Source organism: Columba livia, chromosome 2, assembly GCF_036013475.1.
Source record: "Columba livia isolate bColLiv1 breed racing homer chromosome 2, bColLiv1.pat.W.v2, whole genome shotgun sequence".
NCBI classification, from domain to species: Eukaryota; Metazoa; Chordata; class Aves; order Columbiformes; family Columbidae; genus Columba; species Columba livia.
Window position 1 is genome coordinate 126,308,103 of NC_088603.1, and position 26,736 is coordinate 126,334,838.

Consider the following 26,736-nt stretch of genomic DNA (forward strand, 5'->3'; position numbering starts at 1 on the left):
CCAGCGCCAGCGGCAACGGGGGCGGGGCTCCCGACGAGAAAAAAACCGGCGGCCGCGCGGCAAAACTGAGCATCTCCTTCGAGCCGGAATCGAACCAGCGACCTAAGGATTCCCGCGGGCCGCGCCTCTACAGTCCTCCGCTCTACCAGCTGAGCTATCGAAGGGAGCTGCGCGCAGCACACATCCCGCGGCACACAGCCTTCTGTCCGCACGGCGGCTTCAGCCGCTGCCCCTTCCCCGGGAAGAGCCCGGTCGTAAAGACCCGGGTCAGACCGAGCTCTGCAAACCGCAGGCAGCTGGGGGGTGACAGGGCGAGCGCCCAGATGAGGATTCCCGCGCCCTGGGCCTCCTCCCTGCTACCGGCGGGCCGGTAGCGCAGGGGCGGGGACGGTGCCCGCAGCCCCTCACGCCGCTGTCCTGCCCTCCTGCCCGGCTCCAAAACACCCATCCCCTGTGATGCTCCAGAAGCGCCGGTATCATCGCACCCCACCAGCCCGCCATGGGGCACCCGTTCTGGCCCCTACACTGTTAGATTTTTTAAAAAAGCACCCCAAACATGGCAGCCCATCCTCATGTGGCTGCTCTGACAAACCCATGAGCTCTGCAGAGCTTCTAGGACAGGGGCGTCAAACTCGTTTTCACCGGGGGCCACATCAGCCTTCAAAGGGCCGTCGGCCCTTTGAAGGCTGATGTGGCCCCCGGTGAAAACGAGTTTGACGCCCCTGTCCTAGACGAAAGTCTTAAGCCAGAAGTTATTTGTACAACTGAAGACTTGTACGTATAGAGTTTGCACATACATACATGCACATACATATGCTCATAGATGTACAGCCTGCGAGGGAGCAGCGCCCTCTGCGTAGGCACACAGGGACCTCAGGCCTTGGCATAAGAGGAGAAAAAAGGCACAAAATCCCAGTTTACCTGCATTACAAACCTATTATTTCAAGAGAGAACTCCTATTGTTGCATCTTTCACAGAAAAAAAAAAAAAAAAAAATCTAATTCCTTGGGGTTTTCATTTGTTTCTTAACAAGAAGCCTGTGCTTACTAACAGGTGTTCGGCACCAACCTGCATTCACTGTGATTCGCTTTTAGTGAACCCAGCCATGACAACACAGCAGGTTTCCCTGCATCAAAGCTCTGACAGGAGCCTTTGAACTACAAAAGCTATAATCAGAAAGTATGTGGAATAAAAACCACCCTGAGACAGGATTTGTGTTGTCAGCCTCACATGGCATGAAATGCCACCTTTTAGCATTCATTTATATTTAATTCAAAGTGAAAGGAGTCTGGAATAAAAATTTTGTTGTTTAAATAAGTACCTTCTTCTACAGTTCTATAGTAACATATGTGTTCTTCATTTGTAGGAAACAGATCCTGAAAGCATTAGCTGAGTCAAACTACTAAATTAGCACTGATGGTCCCGTTGTTAAAAAACAAACAAACAAACAAAAAACCCACAACACTAAAGATGCAGTTTGTTATGAGATCCAGTAAACATTCTCCTTGGAATGCATCAGTAAGCACATATGCGACTCACTTTTTTTTTTAATTCTGTATGTATTACTGTCCCGTGTGACAAGGTCTAATGTTCCAAGTTTCTTGTGCCCCTACGTGACAAAAAGAGGCTGGAGATGCATTCCCGCTCCACCTCTTCTCAGATTCTAGCATCTTCACAAAACTAAGCCAGAGGTCTAGCTACTCTTCTCTTCAGAGACTTTACAACAAGATATTTTTTCCATTTAAGAGCATCCCTAAGACAGAAGGCACAAACCAGCAGTTCATTTCTGTAGTGGGACACAGAACATCTCCCCCAAATGCCACCATTTTCAAGGACCATCCCATCGCACCGTGTCCCATCCGGGCTGTCAGGTCCCACAAGCCAGCAGGCTCAGCTTCAACAGAGCTCTGGTAGGACACTCAGCAGCCTGCAATGCGAGTCCCACCATGCGAGACCTGCTTTCCACCTTTGCTTGTCCTTCTCAAGACTCCCTTGTGACAAAAGAGAGCTCAGTTCCAGCCTAGACCTCAAGACAGTGCTGCAGGTTCAGGGTGGCAGGATGAGGACAGTGTCACCATCACTCTGAGCTCACGGATGTCGTGTGACAGGGGGCAGACTTCCAGTGGCACTCTACCACTTCCCCATTGCCTTAGGACTGCTTCATCGGGCCTCCTAAAAAGATAAGAACCAAACATCACTAGAACCACCTATTGTCATTTGGATCCTGCCTGGTTTTTGTGGTGTTCCCCAAGCGCCAGCAGCAGTCAACATCCCAATTCCAAAGACAGGACACTCACACCCTTACTCAGATGACCTGATGGGCCAAGTGCCCTGGAAGAGACAGCAATGATCCTGTAATTTGCCCTGTTATTTATTCCTCCTTGCTAAGCTTCCTGCTGATCGGCAAGGAGGTGGGGGAAGGAAAAAAAAAACTATGAAGCATTCATTATGCCCCTGATCAACAACAGATGAGCAACTGTTCCTGCATGGAAACAGGTCCCCTTCTGTGCAATGCTGATACTTCAAAAAATTTCACCCAGCTGCACTGACATAGAGGTACCACACTATTAGGCCATATGTTAAGTCCATATGTGTATTACCAGAATCATTTGTTACTGCTCCAATTCTGTGGGAGTTCCATCTATTCCCTGGCAAAGCCTTTAACGAATGAAAAAGCACCAGTCATGATCCCATTTCATATTGTCACAGAGCAGAAATGATGGAAAAACTCTGATGTCATGTGCAGAAGTTTGTAATTCTTTGCTAATGTGCTCATCAGAATCTCATTGTGAATTCAGGCAGCCAGTTTAACATTTATCTGGACAACTAACCAGTACAAGGATATTCCCTGGAAGGCACAGGGCTTAACACCACTGACATGAAGTTAAGAATAATCAGTCTATCCTAAATGATCTCCCTGTAAGATGTTTGGAAACCTTTCAACGGAGGAACCCAGAGTATTTGTGAAGATGACTCTCAACACAATCAATCAACAAGGCATGCAACTGACTTCTTGCTACAAGAGCTTCAACCTTTGAATCTAGCAAAATTCCTACAAGATTAACTCAGGAATTAGTTTTTGAATTGTGGAAAACAAGTGGCTTATTTCCACAGCAAACAGTTTCCCAACTCAAAAGCAACTGCTGCCAGTCTCACAGAACTAAGGCCTATAAAGTAAAAGAAACATATAATGATCACCAACATCAAGCAGCACAGGCAAGCTTACAGCTTTTTACCAGATATTTTCCTTTTAGTAGCCTTCAATGCCTTATCACGTGTTCCTCTAGTGACTGTAAGCTTCAGAGCTCTACACTGGCAGAAACATCAAAATGTCAATCAAAACCACATGCATCCATCCAGTCTTCAGCCCAGCTACTTGACTTGCCTAGGTTCAATGTCACGGTATCACTCATTCAGCACTGCCCAAGGTGATCCTGCTTGCATCAGCCCTGTGGGGGCTGAGCTTCTTCCCTGTGTTTGGAGATGTTCCCAGTGAAGAGCACAAGGATACTCACCAGATACTCTTAAATTAAAATAGTTCTCCATATGGACAGCACATTATTATCTGCATCTGCTCCATGTCTCAGTACTGAAAGTCCGTACTTGAGTCATGTCACAGTCAGTTCAGTGAAGCTGCAGTTCAGAGCAATCTCAGCTTCCTGTGTGCCTTCAGAGTCATACTTAACCTTCTTTTTGGTCTTTTTCTTTTTTTAAACTTATTGGTATCAAAGTTTCTGAAGGGCGATATTCTATTCATGGCTTTTGAAAATTATCTGCTTCTGCTGAAATTCTCTCTAAATGCTCCTTACAACATTTTCCTGAGATGCTAAGTTTTATTTGGTCAATCACTTCACCCTGAAGAGTTAGCAAGCACTGCACACTTTGACTCAGTCTATTCATACAGCCTTTCAGAGAGGGGAAAAAGTGCTGATACTTCTGCTTAACTCAATTAGCCTGTGTTCTGTTAACTGTGACAGAGAAGAATTGTGTGTGCTTTGTGATTTCATGAATTTCACTTTCCTATATTGATAGGTCTACTTTATTCAGGCTAGTGTAGGGGGGGTGGAAATGTAAGGGCTAAAGGCTACCTTATCACAAAAGTATCAATATAAATGAATATATCTGGATTTATACTAGTACGTTAACCTCTGTGACAACTGTGCACAAAAAATATCCTCTTGCACATTCCCAAAGCAGCCTCTATCAAGTTCTCAAGGAGGCTGTACGACTGCTCAAAGAATTCAGAGGTGGCCTTTGGATCAAGCCTTAGACCGAACAAAACAACCACAGTCTCCGAGTTCTCCTAAAAAGATCAATAAAGCAGCTCCAGGGATATAGCCCTGCCAGACACCTACACTGGGATCCACTCAGGCACGTACACAAAGAACAAATTGGTTACTCTAGAACAATTGTAGTTCTCAGGGCTGAGATTATATTTCAGATCCCATGAGCTGCTCTGTATCCCTGCTTCTGGCAATCCTCAGCTGAGAAGAAACTGGGGTCCACACTGAGATCACAGTGTCTCTGCACGGAGCGTGAGGAACCGGTGTCAGTGCACAGCTCTGATGGACACCGTCGCTTAGGAACCAAGTCTGCAGCCTCACATCAGCTGCTTACACAAGTACAGTGGCAGCTGCACTGGTAGCACTGCTCTGAAGAGACAAATTTCAGGCTGGCAACCACTTCACCTGTGGTTTCACATGAGGCACTATATAGGCAAACAGATTATTTCAGGGGCTAAAAGTAGAACAGCTTTGAATCAATCAAAAGGGGGAAAAAACATTTCCAAATTAACACTCAGACATGACCTATGATCTCGCCGTTAGTTCTCCCAATAAATAATAATGCTGCTGCTGCAATATTAGATTATAATATTAATCTCAATTAACAGGCTTCACTAATTTCTCAAATGCAACTTGTTTATTTTGGAAATCAGGAAGGGATGATTGTTGTAGCTCTAGTCAGCCATGCAAATGTTTTTTAAAAATAGATTTACTCCTTTCACAAGCATGGGTACCGTTTGGAAGTCACCTGGTAATGGCATATTAGCAGTACACATTTTCACACGCTGTTCTGGAATTATGCCCTAGAAAGTCATCGCTACAAATACAAGAGAAGTCCTTAATCCTTACATTTCCACAACCCCAGGAGCAAACAATTAGCCCTAATGCAAGGGCTTTGTGGAGCAGCTGGAGCCAGACTGAGACAACCCCGACGTTCAGGTGGGTAAACAGCAGTCAGGCAGCAGTGATCGTGTCCCAGGAGCAGCCTGAGCTAGATTCAACCAAGCAGTCTGTTTGATAGTGTCCTGGTGATAAATGGAAATCTCTGGCCTGAGTGTCTACCCCCAAAATGAAAATGACTATAAAAAGAACCCACAAGACTCTCTCCCTCCCACTCCTAACACTGATTACCGTAACAGGAGTCACAGCAACTAATCTGCCAGTATCACAACCTGCGATCCCAGAGCCGCTCGCTGCTTGCACAACTGCGGTTTAGCTCTTTTTCCAAGGTGGTGTTGCTCCTGTGCCCTGCAGAATTCCAGCAGGAGGAGAGGAGAGAGCAGAGAGGGCTTGGAGATGCAAAAGCCTGCACACCTCCATCCTGGCTCCACCTCCGCAATGAGCGCCCATGAAAGTTCCTTAGTTATTGCAAACGTATTTTCTGAGTTTGTGCAAGGATGCGAGTGTGTGAGAGTATCAAATGTAGAACCCCAGGGTTAGGGTTGGAAAGATCCAAAATGCTAAATAGACAACTTTCAGAGTAGACAATAAATAACTGGGGTTATTTGGGCTGCCGGCTTACTAGAGACCTGAGATGGCTCGAAGTTTCCCAGCTAAGAAGGGAATGGGCTATTTCGGTTGACTTCAAATGCAGGGAAGAAAACAAAATATTTTAGTGAATATGGAAGGGTAAAGAAGAAGTTAAGGTGAGGAGAAACAGAGAGAGCAAAGAAATAAATACTGGTATTTAGTTTCTTCCATTGTACCATGCCTTGAATTTTCTTATTTTGAAAGTATAAGGAAGCAGGTACTCCTGAGCCTTTTTTCCTGCATCCCTCCTGCTGTCTGCAAAAATAGCTGCTCCTTCCAGCCTCTGTCTTCAGAAGCTGAAAAGGACCTTATTTTAAGAAGGACATAGTGGGGGGAAAAAGTAGTATTCTTGTATGTGCAATGTTCAGGTGTAGAACTTGGGTATGTACTGAGCAATAACTGAGCAGATTTGAACATACAAATAGTTACGAGTTATTTCATATCCTACCCTTGTCTTTTCTGTGTGTTTTGGCTTTCTTATTGCTGCCACAAACCATCATGAGGCAAAAACTGGTGAGGTCTCACCTCTTCTCTCTCACTGGGTGAAAAACCTTGTATTGGGCAGCTTTTACTCCTAGGAGAAAAGAAAGGTGGATCTCAGGGAACTCCCCAGATTTAGAGTGAGCCTCTGCAGCTTCTCAAACTTATCACCCTGGAGGTGGAGCAACACGAAACACGGTTGCCCTGCAGAACTACTAGGTGATCCTTAGAATAAATGATAAATCCTTATGTATCTACTCTCTCCTAAATGTGCCCACAAGTCTTCTGCTCCCTGAGGAATCTCCGTTCATGCCTTTCTGCTCCATACATATGGATCTCTGAGGAAGTCAAACAAGGTTTTCATTTCTATGAGTCTCATTTGTGTGAAATTGGATTATTTATGACTCTCTCTTACTGTCTCTAAGAGCAGCAGTATAAACAGAGGACAATAAGCTTACGAAAATGTCCATGGTAAAAATTATTCGGTATATAAGTCCAAATGGCGGACAAAAAGCAAACAGGAAAGCTAGCAGATGAGAAGAGACCTCTTTAGGGTTTGCAGAGTCTGCACAAATGCATACGGGAAAGAAGGGAGAGGTCAGGATTAGGAGGTAATGTCTGGCAAGTATCTCTTCACATTTATACAATAATGTGACAATCTGAAGAAGCGCAATTTTCAATAAAATCTTGTATACCGAGCTGACAAAATAGCCTATAAAATCAAGTTTTCTTATTCTGAAAGAAGCTGCTTGAACTATGGGTTAAAGGTCTGCAAGAAATGACTGTGCATTCCACGCAGCCAGGCTCCACAGACTATTGACTAATAAGAACCACAGCACCTTCTAAACCTTCTTCTAATTTCTGGTCACTTCCTTCCACCTGCCATGTTTCTTTTAATTTTTCACTTATTGAATGCAAGTTTCCAAGCAGCACAGACCCAGTCCAGATCTACAGGATCACTTTAGAAGTGAAATTAGATTTGCTACCAGCAAGACAGGCCACTAGAAGTATTATTTCCAGCAGGAAACAAAATTAGGTAGTCATTTAAAAAACCAGAGGTGGATAAAGTCCAAAACCAAGTCTGTGCAGCTATCTCTTAATCATCAAATCAATGTCTTTCATTAACAGAACAAAGAATAACAGTATTTTCTGAAGCTTCTTAGAGTGTCTGCAAGTTACTGCAACAGATGTCATGCTTACACTGAAGCCGGATGCCTCTGACGATATTCATATGTTTTCATATGTATTCATATCATACGATATTCATATTCAATGTTCAGAATCACCCAGTGTACCTCAGTTTAAGGAATTCAGATCAGAATACCCCATTTCAAATCAGTTGTGGCAACCAGGTTTCTCTAAGGTCAGCTTAGCCATCAAGTCCACTGTGGATCCAAACACTACTATTTTTCTTCAAGAAGTAAATATTGAAAACATCACAGATCAGTAGAAGCCAACATGTATGAAAGCCTCAATAAACTCCACATCTAGTAAAGCGACACAGTTTCTATTAACTTCTGCATCAAGATATGTGTCTGAATTGACTCTTCATAACACCAAAAGCATCTTCCACAACTCGCTCTACATGCTCATGAACATCCAAGGTTCACCCACACCCTGATCCTAGGGAGAAAATGATGGTATTTAGGGGCCTTGTTCTGGAAGGAAGGTGGGTTTTCCAGGATGTCAGAACAGATTTACTATGGATGTACCTTAAAAAAGAGAAAGCAAACCAAACAACTCCAATCTAAAATAATAATAAAAAAATAGAGAGATATTAAGTCTGTACAATTAATAGCAGAAGATAAATGAAAAATACTTTGAAAGTGCTCAATTTGGTTGCTACACACATTCAGTACTGTGTTTGACTCAGATTATAAACACTACATTACTAAGGATGAGAAAATTTCTAGCTTAGCATTAAGCATTTAAGCCTTTGAAATACCAATCTTCCAAAGTATAATTTTCAATTCTTCATCATATGACATGCAATCAAAATTAACTCTATGTATTTAAACCCGTCATTTTAAAGAATGCTTTAATGCTAGCACACTTTCAATTAAAGCCTTTCAATAACTACAGGAAGAAGTAACGCAGTTTTGTAGATGCGTTTTATGCCTTCTTTTTAGGCTCAAAAGTTATGATTACAGCCAATTTTTGACACAAAGTGCCATGTGTAGCTGGTGGAAAAAGCAGAGAGACAATTTAAGTAGTTGCCAATATGTTCACCTTTGAGTATTGCCAAATCTTCAAAAGCTTAGTTCTTCCAAATTATGCTATTCATACTTGCATACTACATGCATGCATTAGAATTTTACTTTGAAATACATCTCGACCAACGTTTCAAACCACAGATTGCGAGATGCCTTAAATGTCATGTATAATTTGGTCAGCATTTTCCTACACCTCCTTCTTGGTGCCACCTTTGAAAAAATATCCAGATCTCACATTTTGGTCTCAAATATCTAAAAACCTGGCTTTTTATAAAAATCTCTCAAATTTTTGTTTCATGAAATATTCAGAACATGTATGAGGTCAAAAAGCTTTTCCATAAAGCGTTTTTCTTTCAAAAAAGTTTCTGTTAAACAGCAACAGAACTAAAGCAAAACAAATGACAGAGCTTACTTTTCTAAGATTCATACCAGTTTTTCAACTAGTAGCATTCGTGTATATAAGTACAACACAATTTATATGTAGAATGCAGAAGTTAATATAATTACAACTCATTACTTTGTAGCCAAATCAGTGTTAATTAAACAGGCTAATGTGTGAAAGGCTAGATAAAAGTTGCACCTTATAAAGCCAAAGTAGATGTTTTAACTCATAGGTTTAATATAGCAATCAAAGAAAATTCCAAATACTGTACAGTGAAGTGTAGTATAGTACACTATATACTGTTATAATACACTATTGTTACATTACAGATAAAAAAATCAAATATAATTAGTACAGCAATCACAAATAAAACAAATCAAACTGTGCTGGATAACAGCTAGTGCTGTGAAGATGGTATAGTTTCTATGCTAATTTATTTTTAATTCAACATGTAAAGCACTTACTGTTTAAAAAGATTTGTTTCCTAAATATATACACTATTTTAATTCTTATTTATACATTTTAAATAGCATTCCCTCCTAAAAGTGCACTCTTTCATTTCTTGGCAATAATCCTCATTAAACATAAAATAATTCTGAAAATACCACTCTTGTTTCAACCTTTTATTGCTCAACCGCAGGCATAAGGGCTCAGAGGGAATCCTGCATCTAAGGATCCTAAGCAACTTCTTCAGTTGTAAGAAACTAAACTGATATCCACAAGCAAAACAAATAAACCACTTACTGGTTGTGTGCTGTTGTTCTTTTTTTTTAACATAAGGATCAACTTAATATTATGATTATTTTACAAAAGCATGTAGATTCTGCTATTTGAAAATGGGAGCCAAACAAATGTAGAGGTAACAGTGGCATCTTCTTCAGTCATTCCTTTCACCTACATTTCAGATCAAGCATCACTCTCCCAATTGTAAACATACTTTGAATTTTATTACCCGGCATTTTCAGTGCACTGAAAAAGTAGCAAGTGACTGTGCTCACCTTGTGACAGTGACAATACATTCTACTTTCGAAAGACTGTAAATTAAGTGTTTTGGTGTTGGAAGTGCGCCGGTTGTCAGCACACAGCCTTGCGCCTCTGGGAAGCTGCAGCAGTGTTCTGTTGGAGGTAACGTCTAGCTCACATTTTATATCTATCAGAAGTAAACTATATGGAATTCACAAAAACAACAATATACATTGCTGTTCTATGACCAGAACAGTGCAAGCATCCCAAATATATTTATACTAACTTATTTGAAAAGCTGCTATTTATGTTCTCTCAACGCAGTGCAAACAATTCCCAGAGAAATGGCAGTATGAAAACGTCAACCTTACTCAGCAGCCATTTGAAGTAGTAAAAATCTTGCATTTGCCTGGAAAACTGATCTGTTCTCTTGAGTTTTCCTGTATGCTCATCAGCAATCTAGTTGGGGTTTTTTTTGTTGTTGCTGTTTTTTTTTGTTTGTTTGTTTGGTTGGTTGGTTTTTTTAAACTGGGCTTAGTCATAGTAAAGTTTCAGATTTTCAAATGATTAAGACTTCGTTGCCAGGAGACACTGTGTAGAAGGTAGTTGGCCCCTAGACAAGAAAACAATCAAGGCAGGTACTCAAAAATAATTTAGAACCACAGCCTCTGTCCCCAGGCAATTAAGCACCAAGAAATTGTGGGGGTTTTTTTGTTAGGTTTTGTTGTTTTGGTTTGGTTTGAGAAAGGACACTCCTCACCTCATTTGAGAAGTTCCACTGACACAGCTTCACCTCCACAATGAGTCAAAGTCCTCCCTGCCCTGGAGCCCCACCACCATCTTCCTGACTCTAACAGGGACATCTAACAAGCACAGGGGTGCTCCCGAGACAGAAACACAGATTTGCCTCAATTTACATTTGCACCCACTGCCAGCAATCAAATGAAAGATCTGTTCAAACTTACACTTCAGTGTTCTTTATTTCACTTCTGTACAGTTACACATCTCACCAGCATGTAGATGAAGTTCAGGTTCGCTTGAGAGTATCAAAGCCATCTTTCTCAAAAACATTGATATTTAGATGCATGAGAAAGCGACGTGAAATAAGAACACTGCAAAGAAATATGCACAATCCTGCTTTACACCAGAGGAATTCAATCAGTGGATCTTGCGATTTTGACATCATTTTACCGTTCCTTTTTGTGACAATTTTGTTTTGGAAACTGGAGAGTTCTGATCTACATGACTTGAGTGGACCTGAGATGACTCAAAGGGTGAGTCAAACAGAACTATTATCTCTGTCTATTTCTGTTTAGGTAAGAGGGAAAATGTCAAATTACTGCTGAAATGGGAAGTGTGTCAAAATTAAACCAAGCCTTCCTCTTTACACAGTAAAAGGCACACAAACTTCTGTAGTCTTACCAGAAAGGCATGAAAGAAGTGAGCATCTTCCCTTGAAATAAAGATGATGTGCAATAAAGATTTCCATTTATTTCAAACTTAAAATTCTCTCATATACACTGCCCATATTTTTTTTCAGCCTAGGAAGACACTTTTTCTAAATAAAAGGTTAAAAATGCCTAAGTGATAGCTACCTTGTCTAAAATATAAGAGACCCAGGACAATCCTCCCCCTTAGCCCCTCCTGACTTAAACTCCTTCCCAGGAACACGCCGCTGCTACACTTTCCTAAACCTCACACTGTGACAAAGCACAAGCCTCTACTCAACATTTTCTATATAGAAGCAGCCTTCAGAGAGCCAGGCTGATTCACAGGAGACTAAATGTTTTCCGTTTCAGTCATGGCAGGCTTCCAGCCGCTGCATGTGCAACCTGTTTCTCATTGAATAAGCCCTGCCAGTTCATCAGTGCCTCTGCAAGGTCAGATCTTCTCAGCCAAAGTACTTCATACATTCCAAGCTTCCAAAATGGTAACTTACAGGTTAGCAATTTGAGATCTTAAAATGTTTCATTTATTTGTAAAAAGGTGATTATTCTTATTTTTTACCTATAAGGAGTGTACTAAATCATAAAATATTTTTTCCCTCTACATAAAACCTTAATGATCAGAGGTGTTTTAATTTTCTTGGACAAAACGGGAGCTATTCTTTAAGTGGCTTGCTTCAGTTAATTTTTACATACAAAAATAAATCCTCTCTCAGTCTCATGGGACATTTTATCATACTAGTGCTTAGAACTGTTTAAGTGATTAGAAATGTAAAAAGTGAGGAGGCTTTTCTGAATACAAACATATACAATACAAGCAACAGTTGTGAACTGGTAGAAACCCACAAGTGCACAAACACAGACTTCACTATTTAAATGCTCTTAATTCCTTGGAAGCTGTATTAACATCTTTCATCCATTCAATGTTATTTTACCATTAGAGGAAGCAACAATAGTGCACTTAAATATGACTATGAAGATAGGAAGCAAAGTGCAGTATCAGAGACACATTCCATCCTTAGGGAGCAAGCACAACGGCTGCTTCTTAAAAACTAGCACTGCAGGTCTGATGAACACGCTACTGAAGTGGAAACCTGCATCACCAGCTGAAGTGAGGCTAACAGGGGTGGCTAGTCCTACAGACACTGAAACAGCATGTGTTCCTTGTTTCCATGGAGGCAACAGCGAGCTTCCAAAAGCTCAGTTATCACTGAACACTTTAGGATAATGTATGTTAGAGAGTCATTTCTTTCCAATAAATTGTTAATTTGCTCTGAAGAGGACAGCTGTCATTTAATTTTTGCCATTACTAACCAACACTAGTAACCAAAGTCTCTTAAAAGCAATGGATTTGCCATTGAACTTTTGTTGTTTCTTGCAATTGCCAACTTCTCTCATGTAGTTGTATGAAAAGTTGCACAGCATCTGACTAGCTCGGTTTTTGGGAGGAAATAAAACCACGCTACCACTCAGTAACAGAGCACCAAAATGGTTGTGTTGGCTCAGCCAGCAATGCACAACCACATCACATTCACTTTGTCTTCATCCTACACTAAGTGGCCTTTTTCCTAACTTGCCTAAACTGACAATATGCAGGAATTAGAGAGTTTACTAAAGTTACACTTACTCTGAAGTTTCTGACAAGTTTATCCTGCTGTATGAATGAAAAAATTTTTAAATGAGAGGACATGCCAGCACAATGCAATTAAATTACTGTATATGCTGCATTATCAAATTTACTTTAGTTTCAGTTGCTTTTTGAAATTTATGTATCATTCATGTTTATAGTGTATTTTTGTGTGGAATTAAGTACCTGGGACAGGATTAACTTTGTCACTTTTCTAGTTTCACCTGTTCTAGCATTTCCAGTAACCTTAAACTAGCACGGTAAGAACTTTACATGGGCTTAAAATTTAAGACTTTTAAGGAACTAAAAAGAATTTTCAAGAACCCACATTTACAGCAGATATTCATCTCAGTGCATTTCCTAATAACTAATTTACAGGTAACAGAGCCAGCCTGGGCAGCAGTATGGTAATATTGAAAGCTATTGCCAATCACACGCTTATCATGCACTGAATAAGATGATATAATCTTTGACATACATACAAGATTTAATAACTAATCACTTTGTGTGGCCCAGCCAATAAACATGACATTTGAACAGTAATTTCTTCTATCCTTATTAGATTTTAACCTATCAAGAGTGATCCATTGGCTCAGTTGCATTAGTGATTCCTGCATCTTGACTATCCATCTCCTCAAGCTCCTCAACAGAATTTCCCTTTTGTGCTTTAGACCTTGCAGGGAATGTTGATCCCACAGAATTCACCACATTACCATCAGTTGATTCGGTATTCAAGTGTTCAGTGCCACCTGGTGCAGAAAACGGTTCGGTTAAGCCAGCCTGAAAGCTCCCAGTTTTAGCAGTTGAACTCACTGCCTCTACTTTTCTCTGAGATAAATCACCTGATGCTGACTGCTCTGCATTCTGATCCCGCAAATGTCTGTCCATTGAAGCCTGAATAGAAGAGACCATTTCCTGCAACTTTTTTCTCTGCGCCTCAATCAAAGTGGGGTCAAGCTGCCTGCTGTCTCTCATTGTCACAACTCCCGGCGCGATTCGGATAAGCTCACTGTGACCAGAAGCAGCTGTAAATACAGAAGGCTCAATTTTAGCAGAAGGACTGAAGTCCGTTTCTGTGCTATGCTTTCTTAAAAGTGGTGTTTCCCTGGCTCTTTGATCGTGCTGCTGACTACCAGATGCAGTTCCTAGGGAATGGCCCTTTCCTTGAAACGCAGTTACATTATGCAGTTGTTCCGATTTCTTTTTCACTACTCCACCACTACCCAGCTTCAGCATTCCGTGTGAAGGGCTCGCTTCCCTGCTTCTGGAAGTAGCTTCTGCTCGCACTTGACTTAAGGCCTCTTTAACCAACTCTTCGACGTCAGGACCAATAGGGAAGTGCCCGGCAGCATCTACACACAGCTCCAGCCTGTCTTCTGCTGCATTGTACACAAAGTTTTTACCAGGCAGATGCGGAAAGGTACAGTGCTTGCCATCAGCCAAACCTATAAAGACAGAAAAAGTTATTCAAAGTGCTAACATCTTTTAAGGCATGCTCTGAATACACAGTAATTGTTGTATTTCAACTTATTGCATCAAGTTTGTAAAAACAAACACACTGAAACTTTCTGCCGTGGGAGGAAAACAATTTAGGCTTCTATGCCATACAATAGCAGTCACAGGATACCTCTAAGAGGCTGCTGCTTTCTACAGTGATTCTAATGAAGAGACAGGACTGTAGTACTCCTACGTAAAATAACCACTCTGCCGAGACTTGAAGTTATAATCCAACAGAAGTTAAAGAAATAGTATATGTTTGCAGTAACATAAAACAAGCAAAACCCCATCACTACCATCACCCCCCAAACCCACACAAAACCAAACAAACCCCCAGAAAACTGTGGAAGGGCACATTTCAAATCAACATCTATCTGGAGCAGTACTATTAAAGGCCACTTCCATACTAGTTAGAACTGTAGCAGGATTTCTGGGTGTACAACGGCTGCTAAGCCTGAGGAATTTCAAATTTGCTATTTGTCTTCTCAGAGAGGAACAGTTGCTAGACAAGCAGAAGTGTTTCAAGCTTACTGTGCTCAGTAGTCCCAGAGATTATAACTATTAACCACTATAAAACAAACATGAGGTTTAATATTTTTGATCTGCTGTTTCATTGTCCCACTGTCTGCTACTTGCCCCACTGTCCCATTGTCTGCTAAAATTGAGACTTCACAAACAAATTTAAGTTCTGAAGCTGCTCTGTGTCAAAAGTGAGCAACATCTGGTTTTCCAGTTTATCATCATAAAATACAAAATAACTCTTTCAACTCTATCCCATACAGGCTGCACTAAAATCAGTAAGGTATTGCTTAAGTGACAACAAGTTTCTATGAGTTAAATCTATTTGCAGACGAAAACTTGGCTGCAACAACCCGCTTCGCTTCAGCTCCTTTCAGCTATGCAAGGAGAGCTACAATTAAAAAGAAAACACTTTTTTTTAAGTGCCAGGAATAGATAAATTAATGGGATTTTTTTCTTCATATTTTCTTACAATTCTTGAAGAAAAACACCAGAAATTGTGCAGAAGGGAAGAAACACAACAAGCAAATCCTATTTGTGTTATCAAATACAATGCTGTCAAAACAAGTATCCTGGGCATCAATAAGGTCACTCAAACAGTTTCAAACATTAGTAAACTGGTTTTATACTAATGAACCAACTGACCAATCTCTCTCATCCTCCACAGCTTCTGATTCACATACTTCTACAGTGAAAGAGAATCTACAGACGAGATTTTATTTTGACTTCAGACATGTAGCTCCTTTCTTTACTTATCGATGGGAACCAATAACCAAACAGCCAATACACACACAGAACCAAATTTAACCCCACACACCTATCTGTCTAACTTAGCCTGAAGAATATATTTCAAATACATCATTTACCAGCTCAACCTTCATTCACAAGAGAGTGCTGCAACAGCTTCTAGGATAGACCAAAAATGCCTCAGAAATTGCAATCCTGAAATCTCAAAATAAGATCTTAAATGAAATCTACTAAATCAAATTTTAACTGATTAACAGTACCTAGGCTTGAAAGAAAGCTTTGTTCCAGAAGTCCAGTATAATAGCTATTACATTAATTAAAATATTACAAATACATAAGGAGCTTCTTTAAGTGGGAAAAAAAATGTTGCACACTCTAATTGTTTAATGTGGAAATTCAGTAGTTCATAAAACGTTAAAATCATACAAATATGTTAATGCTGAAAAAAGTAATTCTACCTACCAGAGTAGCAAAAAATACCTGCACGCACAGAAATGCAATAATGTTTAAATACAGAATATCATCTCCCTCAGTCTCAGTTCTTACATTGTCAGTTGGTAGAAATGACTTTTAAGTCAGGCTTTTTCGTGTGCGCTAATGACCGGGTGGGTTAAAATCCCTTGGATTAATTTCAGGTTCTCCATTCTGGCCAATCATTAATCAGACAAAATGTCCTTTCCATCAGGCACTGCTTAAGCTAATTCACTTGCCACAAACAACACACCAGTCTTTAATGCACAAGCATAGTAAAAGCAAGAAAACCAAAAGGAAACAGATCTGCTATAGGACACTTGCATGCTAATTCTATTACCCAGGCTAATAATTCAGTGAGAGATAGCGGGCACTGAGTATACCACGCACTTCAGTTACTGCAAACAGAGCAGAAATTACGTGGTAAAGTAACTGTTTCCAGAAATAATCCAAATTAAGTTAAGTTTGATAAAATTGCCTAGGAAAAAAAAAAAAACTGTAAGAAAGCAGCAAAGGAATCATTATTACAGATGAAACCACAAAAGCTAAACTATGAATGCAAAGACTTCAATAAGAAAATAAATTTTAAATGAGAAAAATAACGGAATAGTACTTTTTTCTCTAAAGAAACAGATGTTATTCTTTGCAGGTAGTATTTGTACAGCTGTCTAAAAATCAGATACGCTCTAACTGCTTGCTTGGTTATCCCACACACAGTCCAAGCTGCAACATTTAGTAATGCAGGAAGGGGGTAGCTTTGCTTTTGAACAACAGTATTAGGAATATGAAAGATAAAATTAACCAAACATTTAAATTTAAAACCTGCAGTGCCCCTGTATGAAATATCTCCTAAGAAGCACACTAGAAAGATGAACTGCTTCTCCAGTAAGTGTTTTACAGTATAACAGGAATAGGTCCTATGATCTTCTGTTTGATCTTTCCAGGGGGTGGGAAATAAAATATTAAAAAAAAAATCAGTTGACTTACTGAATTGTAAAAACAACTTCAATAAGTTTAAATGGAGATGTATGGTTGTAGAGAAAATTTCAGAAAAGACAACATTTAAGTTTAACTAACTAGTCTTGGTCGGATTCCCCAGTCTTAAGCTCTCTGAGGGAGCATAAGGAGTTCTACAATATTATGAAAATGTACCATGGTAATAAAATAAATATATATTCATGCTTACAAGTGACTTAATATAAATTTTCCACTTGAAAGGTTTGAAAACAGATGAAGAAAAGAATAAAAACAAAACCAAAAAATACCTGTGGTTTTCTTCATTATGCTGTAGAATACTCCACCCTGCTGAAACAACTGAGGAAGCCCCTTTGCGTAAGACCAAACATCTTCTCCTGTAGAAATCAAACACAATCATTAGAATTAAACAGACATATTTGAACATTATAGACAATGACTGAAAATGTAACTTCTTGAATTAAAAGATGAATCTTCACTCTCTTCTATGCAATTAAGAATTTGAATTTTTATTGCAAATTTACAGAAGAGGAGCCCAGGATATTGAGAAACTTTCAGGAAAATATAACCACCGTCTGCAGTCAAATATCCTACATTTCTTAGTACAAAGTTTCCTGAACCTGATTTGATCCAAGCTGCAGCTCTTGGTTCTTTGCCAGGCCTGACGCACAAGTCTCCAATCCCCTCCTAGCCTATGCTTTCAACATAAAACTAGGAAATTGCTAACACACTTCCAAGATTCAAGCAAGTACCCTTGCACATTAAATAAAACCTCTATTCTATATCCCTACACCTTCTCAAAAATCTCCACTTCACAGCTGCCATACAAGAGACTTTATATTGTAGCTGCGACGCAAACGTCCAGGCAGGCAGCTCTGCAGAAGCTGTGTCTGCACCTTGCTTCGCTTCAGAGTTACAAACAAAATGCCAACTGTGAGGCCCCAGCGGTTCTGTGTAACGGGCATTTTTCAAAGATGCCAAAAATGGCATTGAAATATGACAACTTTAAATGCCATTGAGAAGAAAGAAACAAAACAAAACAAAAAAACAAGAGTATATAAGGAAAGGAATAAAAAGAATTAAAAAATTGTGTTACAAAGACAGAATATCAGTGACCTAACAGAATCTGCTAAATCTCTATTTTTACCTGCACCCTTTTCCTTATTTTGCTGACCACTTACCTGCTTTGGAGAAGACGTGTGATGTAGCTGTCAACAAAAAGCACTGATAAATTCCATTCTCCTGATGCAGAAACAGCTACTGAGTGTATACATTTTCATATAAAATTGTTTTTCCCACTTTATATCAAACACTCAGGGAATATACTGAGATGCTTCAAACAGAAATCGCATCCTTCTTTAGGCACTGAAATCTCAATAACCATGTCTCTCAATTTTCTATTAAAATTGGAGAATGTAAATCATTAACTAAAATCAACTGGATGCACTTACTATTTGGAATAGAGATGGCTGGAATATGCAAGGCTATAAAATATTACCTACCAATATTTTTTTGCTTGCTGTTGACAGCAAAATAAAAGTAAATAGTTGTTTTTAACAGTTTCCACATACTGAATATATGGCACATCTAAATCCCACCCTGTGGGTTTCACCCTTGTGACAGTGGCATTATGGGCCATGTCAGGCTTTGAAACCCTTCCAGCCACTCGCCAACTTTTCTGTTTCCCCTCCCGACAGGCACAGGACCCCGCACACTCCCCTGCTCATCTGTCCCCCCACCACATGGTTCTGTCGCTCACCTCTCCACTTCAGGTGTTATTTAAGTCTCCATTCTCTACAAAAAGGTGCAGTGCATCTTCATCGTGTTTTGCCTTTAGATACTTTAAAGACAGGAGACCTACATAACCTGATTCATTTAAAATGCATTCCCTTGAACCATATATGCTCTGATTCATTGTGTTCATTTGCACATCGAGCTCACAGATTTGGCCTTCACTTCCCAGTAAGAACATCCAGCTAAAACCAACCACTGGTCTTTCTTATTTTCCATGATCTACCGAACAAGGAGGTCTTCTCTTTTGACTTTATCCTGATAACTCCTCTCTACTGACTTGCTAATAAATTTGGAGCTCCTCTCCATCTTTCACTGATCCACTAAAAAAAAATGTTGTCATGGTTTAACCTGAGTTAGCAATACAATGATAGCTGCTCACTCACCCCCTCCCTCACCCACCCCCAATAGGGGAAATAATCAAAAGGGAAGGGGGAAACTTGGATTAAGACAAACACAGTTTAATAAAATATCAAAATACTAATACACTACTAGTAAATATACATATATATATGAAATAGAAATAAAAGATACTCAAGGCAATTCCTCATGAACACACTGAGCAGCCAATCCCAGGAAACAGCACCTGGTCCCACAGCTGATTTCAGAGAGAAAAAAGGCAGAAAGGCCAGAAGCCTCTGCAAAACAGAAAAAGGCTGAACTAAATGTCCTGAATCAAATTCCCCCAGCTGCACCCCAGAGCAAGCAAGAACGCCCAAAAAGAGCAAGAAAGAGAAAGCGCGAGCCAGAGACCCGAAAGGTCCTGACTTTTCTCAAATATGAAGCATGAAGCTAATGGGATGGAATACTCTAATTGATCAGTCTGGATGTCAGTCAAGCTCTGCCCCATCCATGGTCTCCTTCCTCAATGCCTCACACCTGTGGGCAGAGCACTCAGAACGCCCTGGGCTCTCAGACCTGTGCAATTAAAAACATTAACTCTGTGCTGGGGTGTTCTCTCTTGTTCTCAAACTAACTCCAAATAAAGACTGTGCTAGCTATGAAAAAGAAAGGTTTCTAACTGCATGAAGAAATGAACTCGTTCTCAGTCAAACCAGCACAAACCTCCCCACTGTTGTGCTTTCCCTCTTCTTCAAACAGATCCATGGAGGGAGGACAATTACAGTTGATAACACTCTGACATTTTTGCTATTTCAAAAGGTTCACTGCTATCCCCACACCCCTATTCTCATTTACATTTTGACACACACACCCCTATAGTCCATGGCTCCAGAGCATCCCAGCTGTGACTCCTTATTTCCCCCCCAGCAGCAGCAAGCTGAAGTCTTCCTGATGGTTTAAATACTGCCCACCGGAATCAAAATAACCACTACACAGATAACTAACAGAATACGGTCATCAGTTGACTGAGGCCTGGGGATGCCACAGCCAGCAGCCACACAGCATCTGGCTCCGTATGAAGGGCTCCCATACTGCTGCACCCAGCAATCCATTCTCGGGTGAAGGAGTCCCCTTTCCTCACACAAGACAACCACAGGCTTCTAGAAGAAGCCCAGTTTCACACATTCATGGCACTCCCTGTTCACTCAGAGCATGATATTTCAAGCCTTGCACCAGAGCAGCATTGCTGCTTAGAGGCTTTTATGCAACCTAAGCAAGGACTACATGCAGAGAAGTGTGGAGAGCAGGGCTCACAAAACAAAAGCATCAGCCACTGAAAGAAATACAAACTAACAATGCTGTTTTCATAAAGAGATCTCAGATTGGAACAAAAAAAAAAAAAAACACCACAATTACAACTGGACTTTCCCAGACCACAGGAATTAACATGTTTGATTCAAACAAATTACATATGAGGTTTGCACATTTTTATTGCTAGTTAGGTTTTACTGTTTGTTTTGGGTTTGTTTATCACAAGATGTAAGATGTTTATAGGTCACAAGTTAATTCTGGTGATCATTTAGATTAAAATCTCACTCAAGACACTAAATTTATCAAAGAGACAATGTTCTCCATGCTACTCCCACAGCTGTACACACTCCCCCAGACCAGACCTCAGCCCCACAAGATTAAGGTACAGCAACAAATGAAGCCCATCCTACCCAACCACACACCTCGTACACTGCTGAAAAACCACAGGTGCAGACTAACCTACGGCAGGGGAAGCCCAAGACCATCACTTTGTACAGCAGAGAGGACACAGAGAAGTGCAAAACAAATCAAAAGCTCAGTTGATAAACACAGGTTACAGGGAAATACAACTGGCTTAAAATCGAATTGTTTAAATCCAAGCAAAACCTGGTTTCAATTAATAAATTTAATTTAAATCTGGCTATTTTGATTTCTTGTGTACTGACATATTCATCAATGCAAAGCAAACCAATCAAAATAGCTTCGTACGTGTCTTGCATGTATCTGGAGTGCTTCTGCATGGGTGTATATAAAAATCAGTTTAGAAATGTAGTGTTTTAACTATGTTAATGTAAATGTAAAATTAAAATTCCTTTAGTAATTTCTTTGTTGAATTATGTATTTGAAGCTAAATAAAAACAGGGGAGAAAGCATATTATGCATATTTTTTTTGTAAAGCTATGTAGTCCAGAAATTACAGTTTCTAATTTCCCAAGGCTTATTTTTAAGTTGTATACATAAAAATTAAAGAACATAGTCTAAATTTTTAATATGTTAACTAGCTGAGACCAGAAAAGAAAGATTCTAATAACTGAAATAATAAAGAAGCATCAAGTCAGCCTACAGGAGACCTTGTATGAAAGAAAAACTTTTAAGCATCCAGAATGAACAATTATAGATGTTGGAAGACACACTTTCACTATGGGCATTTGAAAAAAACAAAACATATCTGGCCGAGAGAGCTATTTCAACAGCATCTTGCCTCTACGCATTCTAATCTAACTGTATTAGATGAATGCTTTCAGCAGAACAAAGTTACAGCAGAAACACTCAGGATAAGCTGACTCTCAGAACTTCGCAGCATTGGTTTTTAGGAGTACAGAAACATAACTGAGAAACGCTGAGGCTTCTTGTCCCAGAAAGGCTGAATATGCCACCTTGAGAAACTGCCACCCCAACACTCTTAACAAAGTGCAAAGACTTAAGAAGTTTCTTCGAGTTCATTTCCCCATTGAAAAAAATCACAATTGTAAGTAGTCAACTGTCTAGATTTTTACCATAAGTATCTTTGAAAGAAAGCGAAGCCTTGATGAGAAAAGTGATTATATAAAAATAGCATCTTATTCAGTAGCTGCATAAAGCTGTTGTAAGTGGTTGGTTTATCATTTGCTGACACTTTTACTTCTATTAGTAATGCAAAAAGGATGCAGTCAGAGAACGGTGAGGTAAATTCTATTCTAACCTGTGCTTTGAAAGCAGAGTCTAACGGTAACAAGAGTGAAAGACAAAAAATGATTCTTGAATACATGCTCAGCTCACAGTTCATAGATAAATACTTGTGAAAAAAAAAAAAAAAAAGACACCTTAATGCTGAAGTCACTGAGATACTTTTAAAGCACCTCAGAGATTTTTGTAAGCCAATAACTACATTTTCAGGAGCATTTTCTGAAAACAGGAAAGCACTCTTTTAAGCTTCATCTCACAATTAAGACAGCTTTTAAACCTAACCTCTTGCTGCACTTTGGAACCGCGGTGTAAATGTCAGGGTGACAAGTTGGCTAGTGATTCAGCACACTATCTTGCAAGAGACATGGGAGTTAACAATCAGGTGGGGAAAAGAAGCAAAGTTCTGCATTATGAACTTCTGACATATTATACCAGTCTGTGATTATGTAATTATTTTGTTTCTAAAACATCACATGCTTCAGCCACACCAAATCCCTCCAGCAAAAGAGAAGGCTCCCACAAAAAATAAAAAACAACCTGTAAGCATTACTATTCAACTAGTTCATAGGACTTAATGTATAATTACTGTCCTACTTCCTGCCAGTAAACAGCAAGAACTATGAAACCTGATGAAGAGAGTACACAAATGAAGGTCCAAGTCTCCTGAGTCTAAATACAAAAAGAGAAACCACAGGCACCTGAGAAAAGTCCTTTCGTCTTCAATTATTAACAGTTGGCCAGGTTTATACGACTGACAATTCATAAGCATAGCTTTGCAACGCCCCTGTTGTCTACCTTTGGGATTCAAATCTGTGCTTGGCTTCTTTCAGTTTCTCTTCTGCTTACATTCTGCAACAATACTTCTCACAGCTCTTTAAAAAGACCAGATCTTCACTTAAAATTAGCTGATTAGCTAAGGATACCATGTTGTGATGATATGCTTAAACCAATGCAACTCCCTGTGGGGAGAAATGCTAGGATTTTATCTCATTACAAAGGTGAGCAGATATTCAGCGTTCCCTGCTCACCTCTGCTCTGAATTTATTTCCTGAAGCCTGAGGGAGATGTAGGGAAAAAAGAGAGTATGTAGCTCACATACATACACATCAGATGTGTGTGCTTAATGAGAGACAGGAGAAACAATAGAGAGAAAGAAGAGGAAATGCAACAACTTCTAAACAGCAATTTTTAGAAGAGGCCTTCATACCAAAGAAAGAACATGTATCTCATATACACATTTTAAAAAGTCACAGCACTCAATGAATCACTGACAACATGTTAAATGTTCTTCTAATAGAGGAATAAAGGAACTAACCTTCTCCACCACTAAATTTAAGGCAAAAAGAGACGCGTGTAACTAGAGTTTGTAAAATCTTATCTTCTACTTAAAAATACAATTTTAAAGTATAACTTGAAGTCAACCTTACCCATTAGTGTTGCTAGAAGACAGAGAGAATACATCTCCTTATCGACTTGCTCTTGCAGTTCCTTCGATGAGATTTTACTGGTCACAGCAACATCTTCATGCTTCATGGCGTGGGCCGAGTGCGCTGAGGCAGACTGCCTGCCTTCCTCCTTACCTTTCAGGATTTCTATCGCGACCCTGTCACCATGCTGCAAAGGAACAGGCTTGTTTTCCATGCCTTCTTTGGGAGGCAGAAGCTCTTTAGGAGGAAAGCCATAGCGAATACATTGCAAATACGGAGGAATATTAAATTCTCTCGCTATGCTTTCCTGTAGTTCCAAGAAGGTGGTAGTGCACTTCAGGGTAAGCATTGACTGCCTCCCATCATTTGTGGTTATTCGAATTTTCTTTTCCTTTGTAGATGTTGGAGAATACGGGGTTTTTGTTGGTGTAGCAGGTGCGGATGATGGCCCCTCACGAACAGCCCCAGGAGATGCAGTCCTAGGCTGCCCTTTATGCTCTTGTTTCAATTTTTCACTTTTCCGTTTTTGCATTATGGAAGCCTGGTCTGTAATGTTCTGCTGAACAGTTCTTTCAGTTTTGCTCATATTCAACTCCTCCTTGTGCAAAGTTTTTGTCTTCTGTCCAGTTAAAATAATTTTGGTTGGAAGTTGTGACTCTAATTCTTGTCCTTGCTGTACATCATCAGCTCTTTGGGCATGAGCACCATCAATATTTACAGGAGTATAATCGTCAGGGTTCTTTTTGGCAGTTTGATGCAATATTGTGTTGACAACTTTCTGAACAAGAATCTCACTACCAAATTCACCAGGGAAGTGCTTGGTAACGAGTTTCATGGCTACGTCATACACATTGCTGTTCAGAGATGTGTCACTTTCATACTGGAACCAGTACACTGTCTCTCTCACCACTCTTCCACTCCACTCTAGAGTAATAGGAAAAGCTTCAGGGAGATTATCATATTCTTTACCTTCCCAGTAGTGCTTGAATCCACAGCCACATTTGCCACCGGCAGACCGAGTATTAGTTCTGTCTCCATCCAAATATGAAACGGATCCATCTTCTCTGACACGACGCACTAAGTTACTGTGACACCAGTTACAAGCAGTCAAACTACTCAGACTGTAGTCTGGTACCAGGACATCCTTTGCGGGGTTGTAAGAACACACCAAACTGTTCAGAGGAAAACTGTAATTTTTGTCAGGCCTCAGCTGGCCATGAGTACTTTTTGCCAGGTTATAGAGTTTCCCCCCAGGAGCCAGCCACTCCAGAGGAACATGATGCTCTGAAAGGGCCCCACAGATGAGGCACCGGTGAAGGCGGTTGTCCATCACTGCTTTTTTGGCAGCTGCGGTGACTTCTTCAGGCTGGACTCCTATTACACCAGTCCTTCTGTAGAAATACTGATGTACATCAGCCACAAGACTGGGATGGATCCCATGTTTACTCATGAAAACCTCCTCCATGGCAGCAACAAGCCTCATCAAGTATTTATCTTGCAAACTTCTGTCTCCTCCAATAATACACCCACCATCTTCCTCTAACTTGATGTACTTTTTGATGAGGTCTTGAGGAACTCCCCAGGCTTTAGGAAGCAGCTTCCTAGGCAGTTTAGGTAAAGCAGCACCTTTTATTCCAACTAGAGGAATATAATGGTTACGTCCTGAGCTACTCCATGCAATGCAGATTGGCTTGTTCAACATGCCATCTTTTCCCATGCATTTTTCTAGAGGTACCAGACCAGGGAGGAACGTTGCTGAATAATCGCCGGAGCTTCGCATTCCGCTCAAGGAGTCTAACAGGATGATAGGCCGGTGAAGCACGTTGGCCAGACCAAAGATGTGAATATTCCTAAGGCCCATTGGCACACCTTCTGGAGGAACAAACAAAGGGTCGCATTCGTTGATGATGTCCTCCCACTCTGCTGCATCAATAAAGTCATGGAAAAGCGCCTTGTAGTGACTCAGATTCTCCTCAAAATGCTTCTTTAGATTCTCTCGCAGAGCATGCCAGAACAGTTCCCTGCCAACAAGTGCCCGCGAGACAGCGTGGACGAGGCAGTGGCCGTCCCCATCCACGTGGACAGGAATGAGGCACTCCTGACTGTTGTTTGCCTTCTTGATGTCTTCCAGGGTGTCATGCAGGTAGAGGAGGCTGCCAGAGCGGTCCTTTCCGTATCCAATGGTTTCGACGTGCTCCGGCTCAATGAGGAAAGCACGGTCACCCAAGAGGGAGCAGTCAAAGATGTCCCCCTGGTTCATCTCCGTGAGGAGCTTGGCTTTGCCAGTTTGCTTATCCATGCCGTAGCGGGCCAGGATGGGGGCCAGAAGCTTGCAGTGGTAGTTGGAGAGGCCCATGACTTTGACGAGCTCGGTGTTCCTGCGGGGGGGCCCGGCACCGCTGACGCCCAACAGTGCATTCCGCAGCAGGTTGTGCAGCACCAGGTCGGGGTCCGTCACCTCCTCCACTGCCAGCAGCTGCCGCTGGTCGTGGCGTTGCCCGCAGTCCGTGCACTCGATGCTGCCGCTGCTCTGCGGCCCGTGGGCCGGGAAGAAAAGTCGCGCCTGGCATTTGGGGTCGGGGCAGGTGCCCGAGAAGATGCGTCGGTCCCGCTTCTTGGAGGCGGCCGGAGGCGGCGGCTGCGGCTGCTGCTGAGGAGACGGCGGCGGCGGCGGCGGTGGCTGCTGCTGCTGCGGCTGAGACATGGCTCTGCTCCGGCCGGGCTGCACCCCCACCCGCGCTCCTCCGCCCTCACAGGCTCATCCCCTACGCCCCGGGTAACGTCCGCCACCTGACAGATGCCGCCGCTGCCGTCCGCCCGCCGCCCATCCACCGAGCGCTCTCCCGCCGCAGCCGCCGCCGCCGCCGCTCCGCTCCCCCACCCCCGCCTGCCCCCCCACCGGCAAACACGGAAGCCGCCGGCGCCGCCGCTCACTGCCTCTTCGCTGCCTGAGCCGTTGCCCGCAACGCAACGGCCTCTCGCACTTCCACGCCAACGACGCAGGCGCGGCGCCGCGGGGGCGCCCGGGAGCGGTAGTCCGCTCCGCCGCCAAGGCCCGGCGGGGGAAG

At 41.4% G+C, this 26,736-nt stretch overlaps 1 protein-coding gene and 1 non-coding gene across 2 annotated transcripts; both read right to left on the reverse strand.

Moving 5' to 3' along the window:
- Window positions 1–74: 74 nt before the first annotated feature.
- TRNAY-GUA (transfer RNA tyrosine (anticodon GUA)) lies at window positions 75–164 on the reverse strand. Its single transcript is given in 2 exon segments — window positions 75–110; window positions 128–164. It is a non-coding gene; the product is annotated as a tRNA-Tyr (tRNA).
- Window positions 165–10,801: 10,637 nt separating this feature from the next.
- VCPIP1 (valosin containing protein interacting protein 1) lies at window positions 10,802–26,523 on the reverse strand. Its single transcript, XM_005506515.3, has 3 exons — window positions 23,669–26,523; window positions 17,423–17,509; window positions 10,802–14,368 (listed from the first exon to the last, which is right to left on the reverse strand). Exons 1-3 carry the CDS (start codon window positions 26,370–26,372, stop codon window positions 13,497–13,499), a joined length of 3,663 nt encoding a protein of 1,220 aa, XP_005506572.2. The 5' UTR covers window positions 26,373–26,523; the 3' UTR covers window positions 10,802–13,496.
- Window positions 26,524–26,736: the final 213 nt, after the last annotated feature.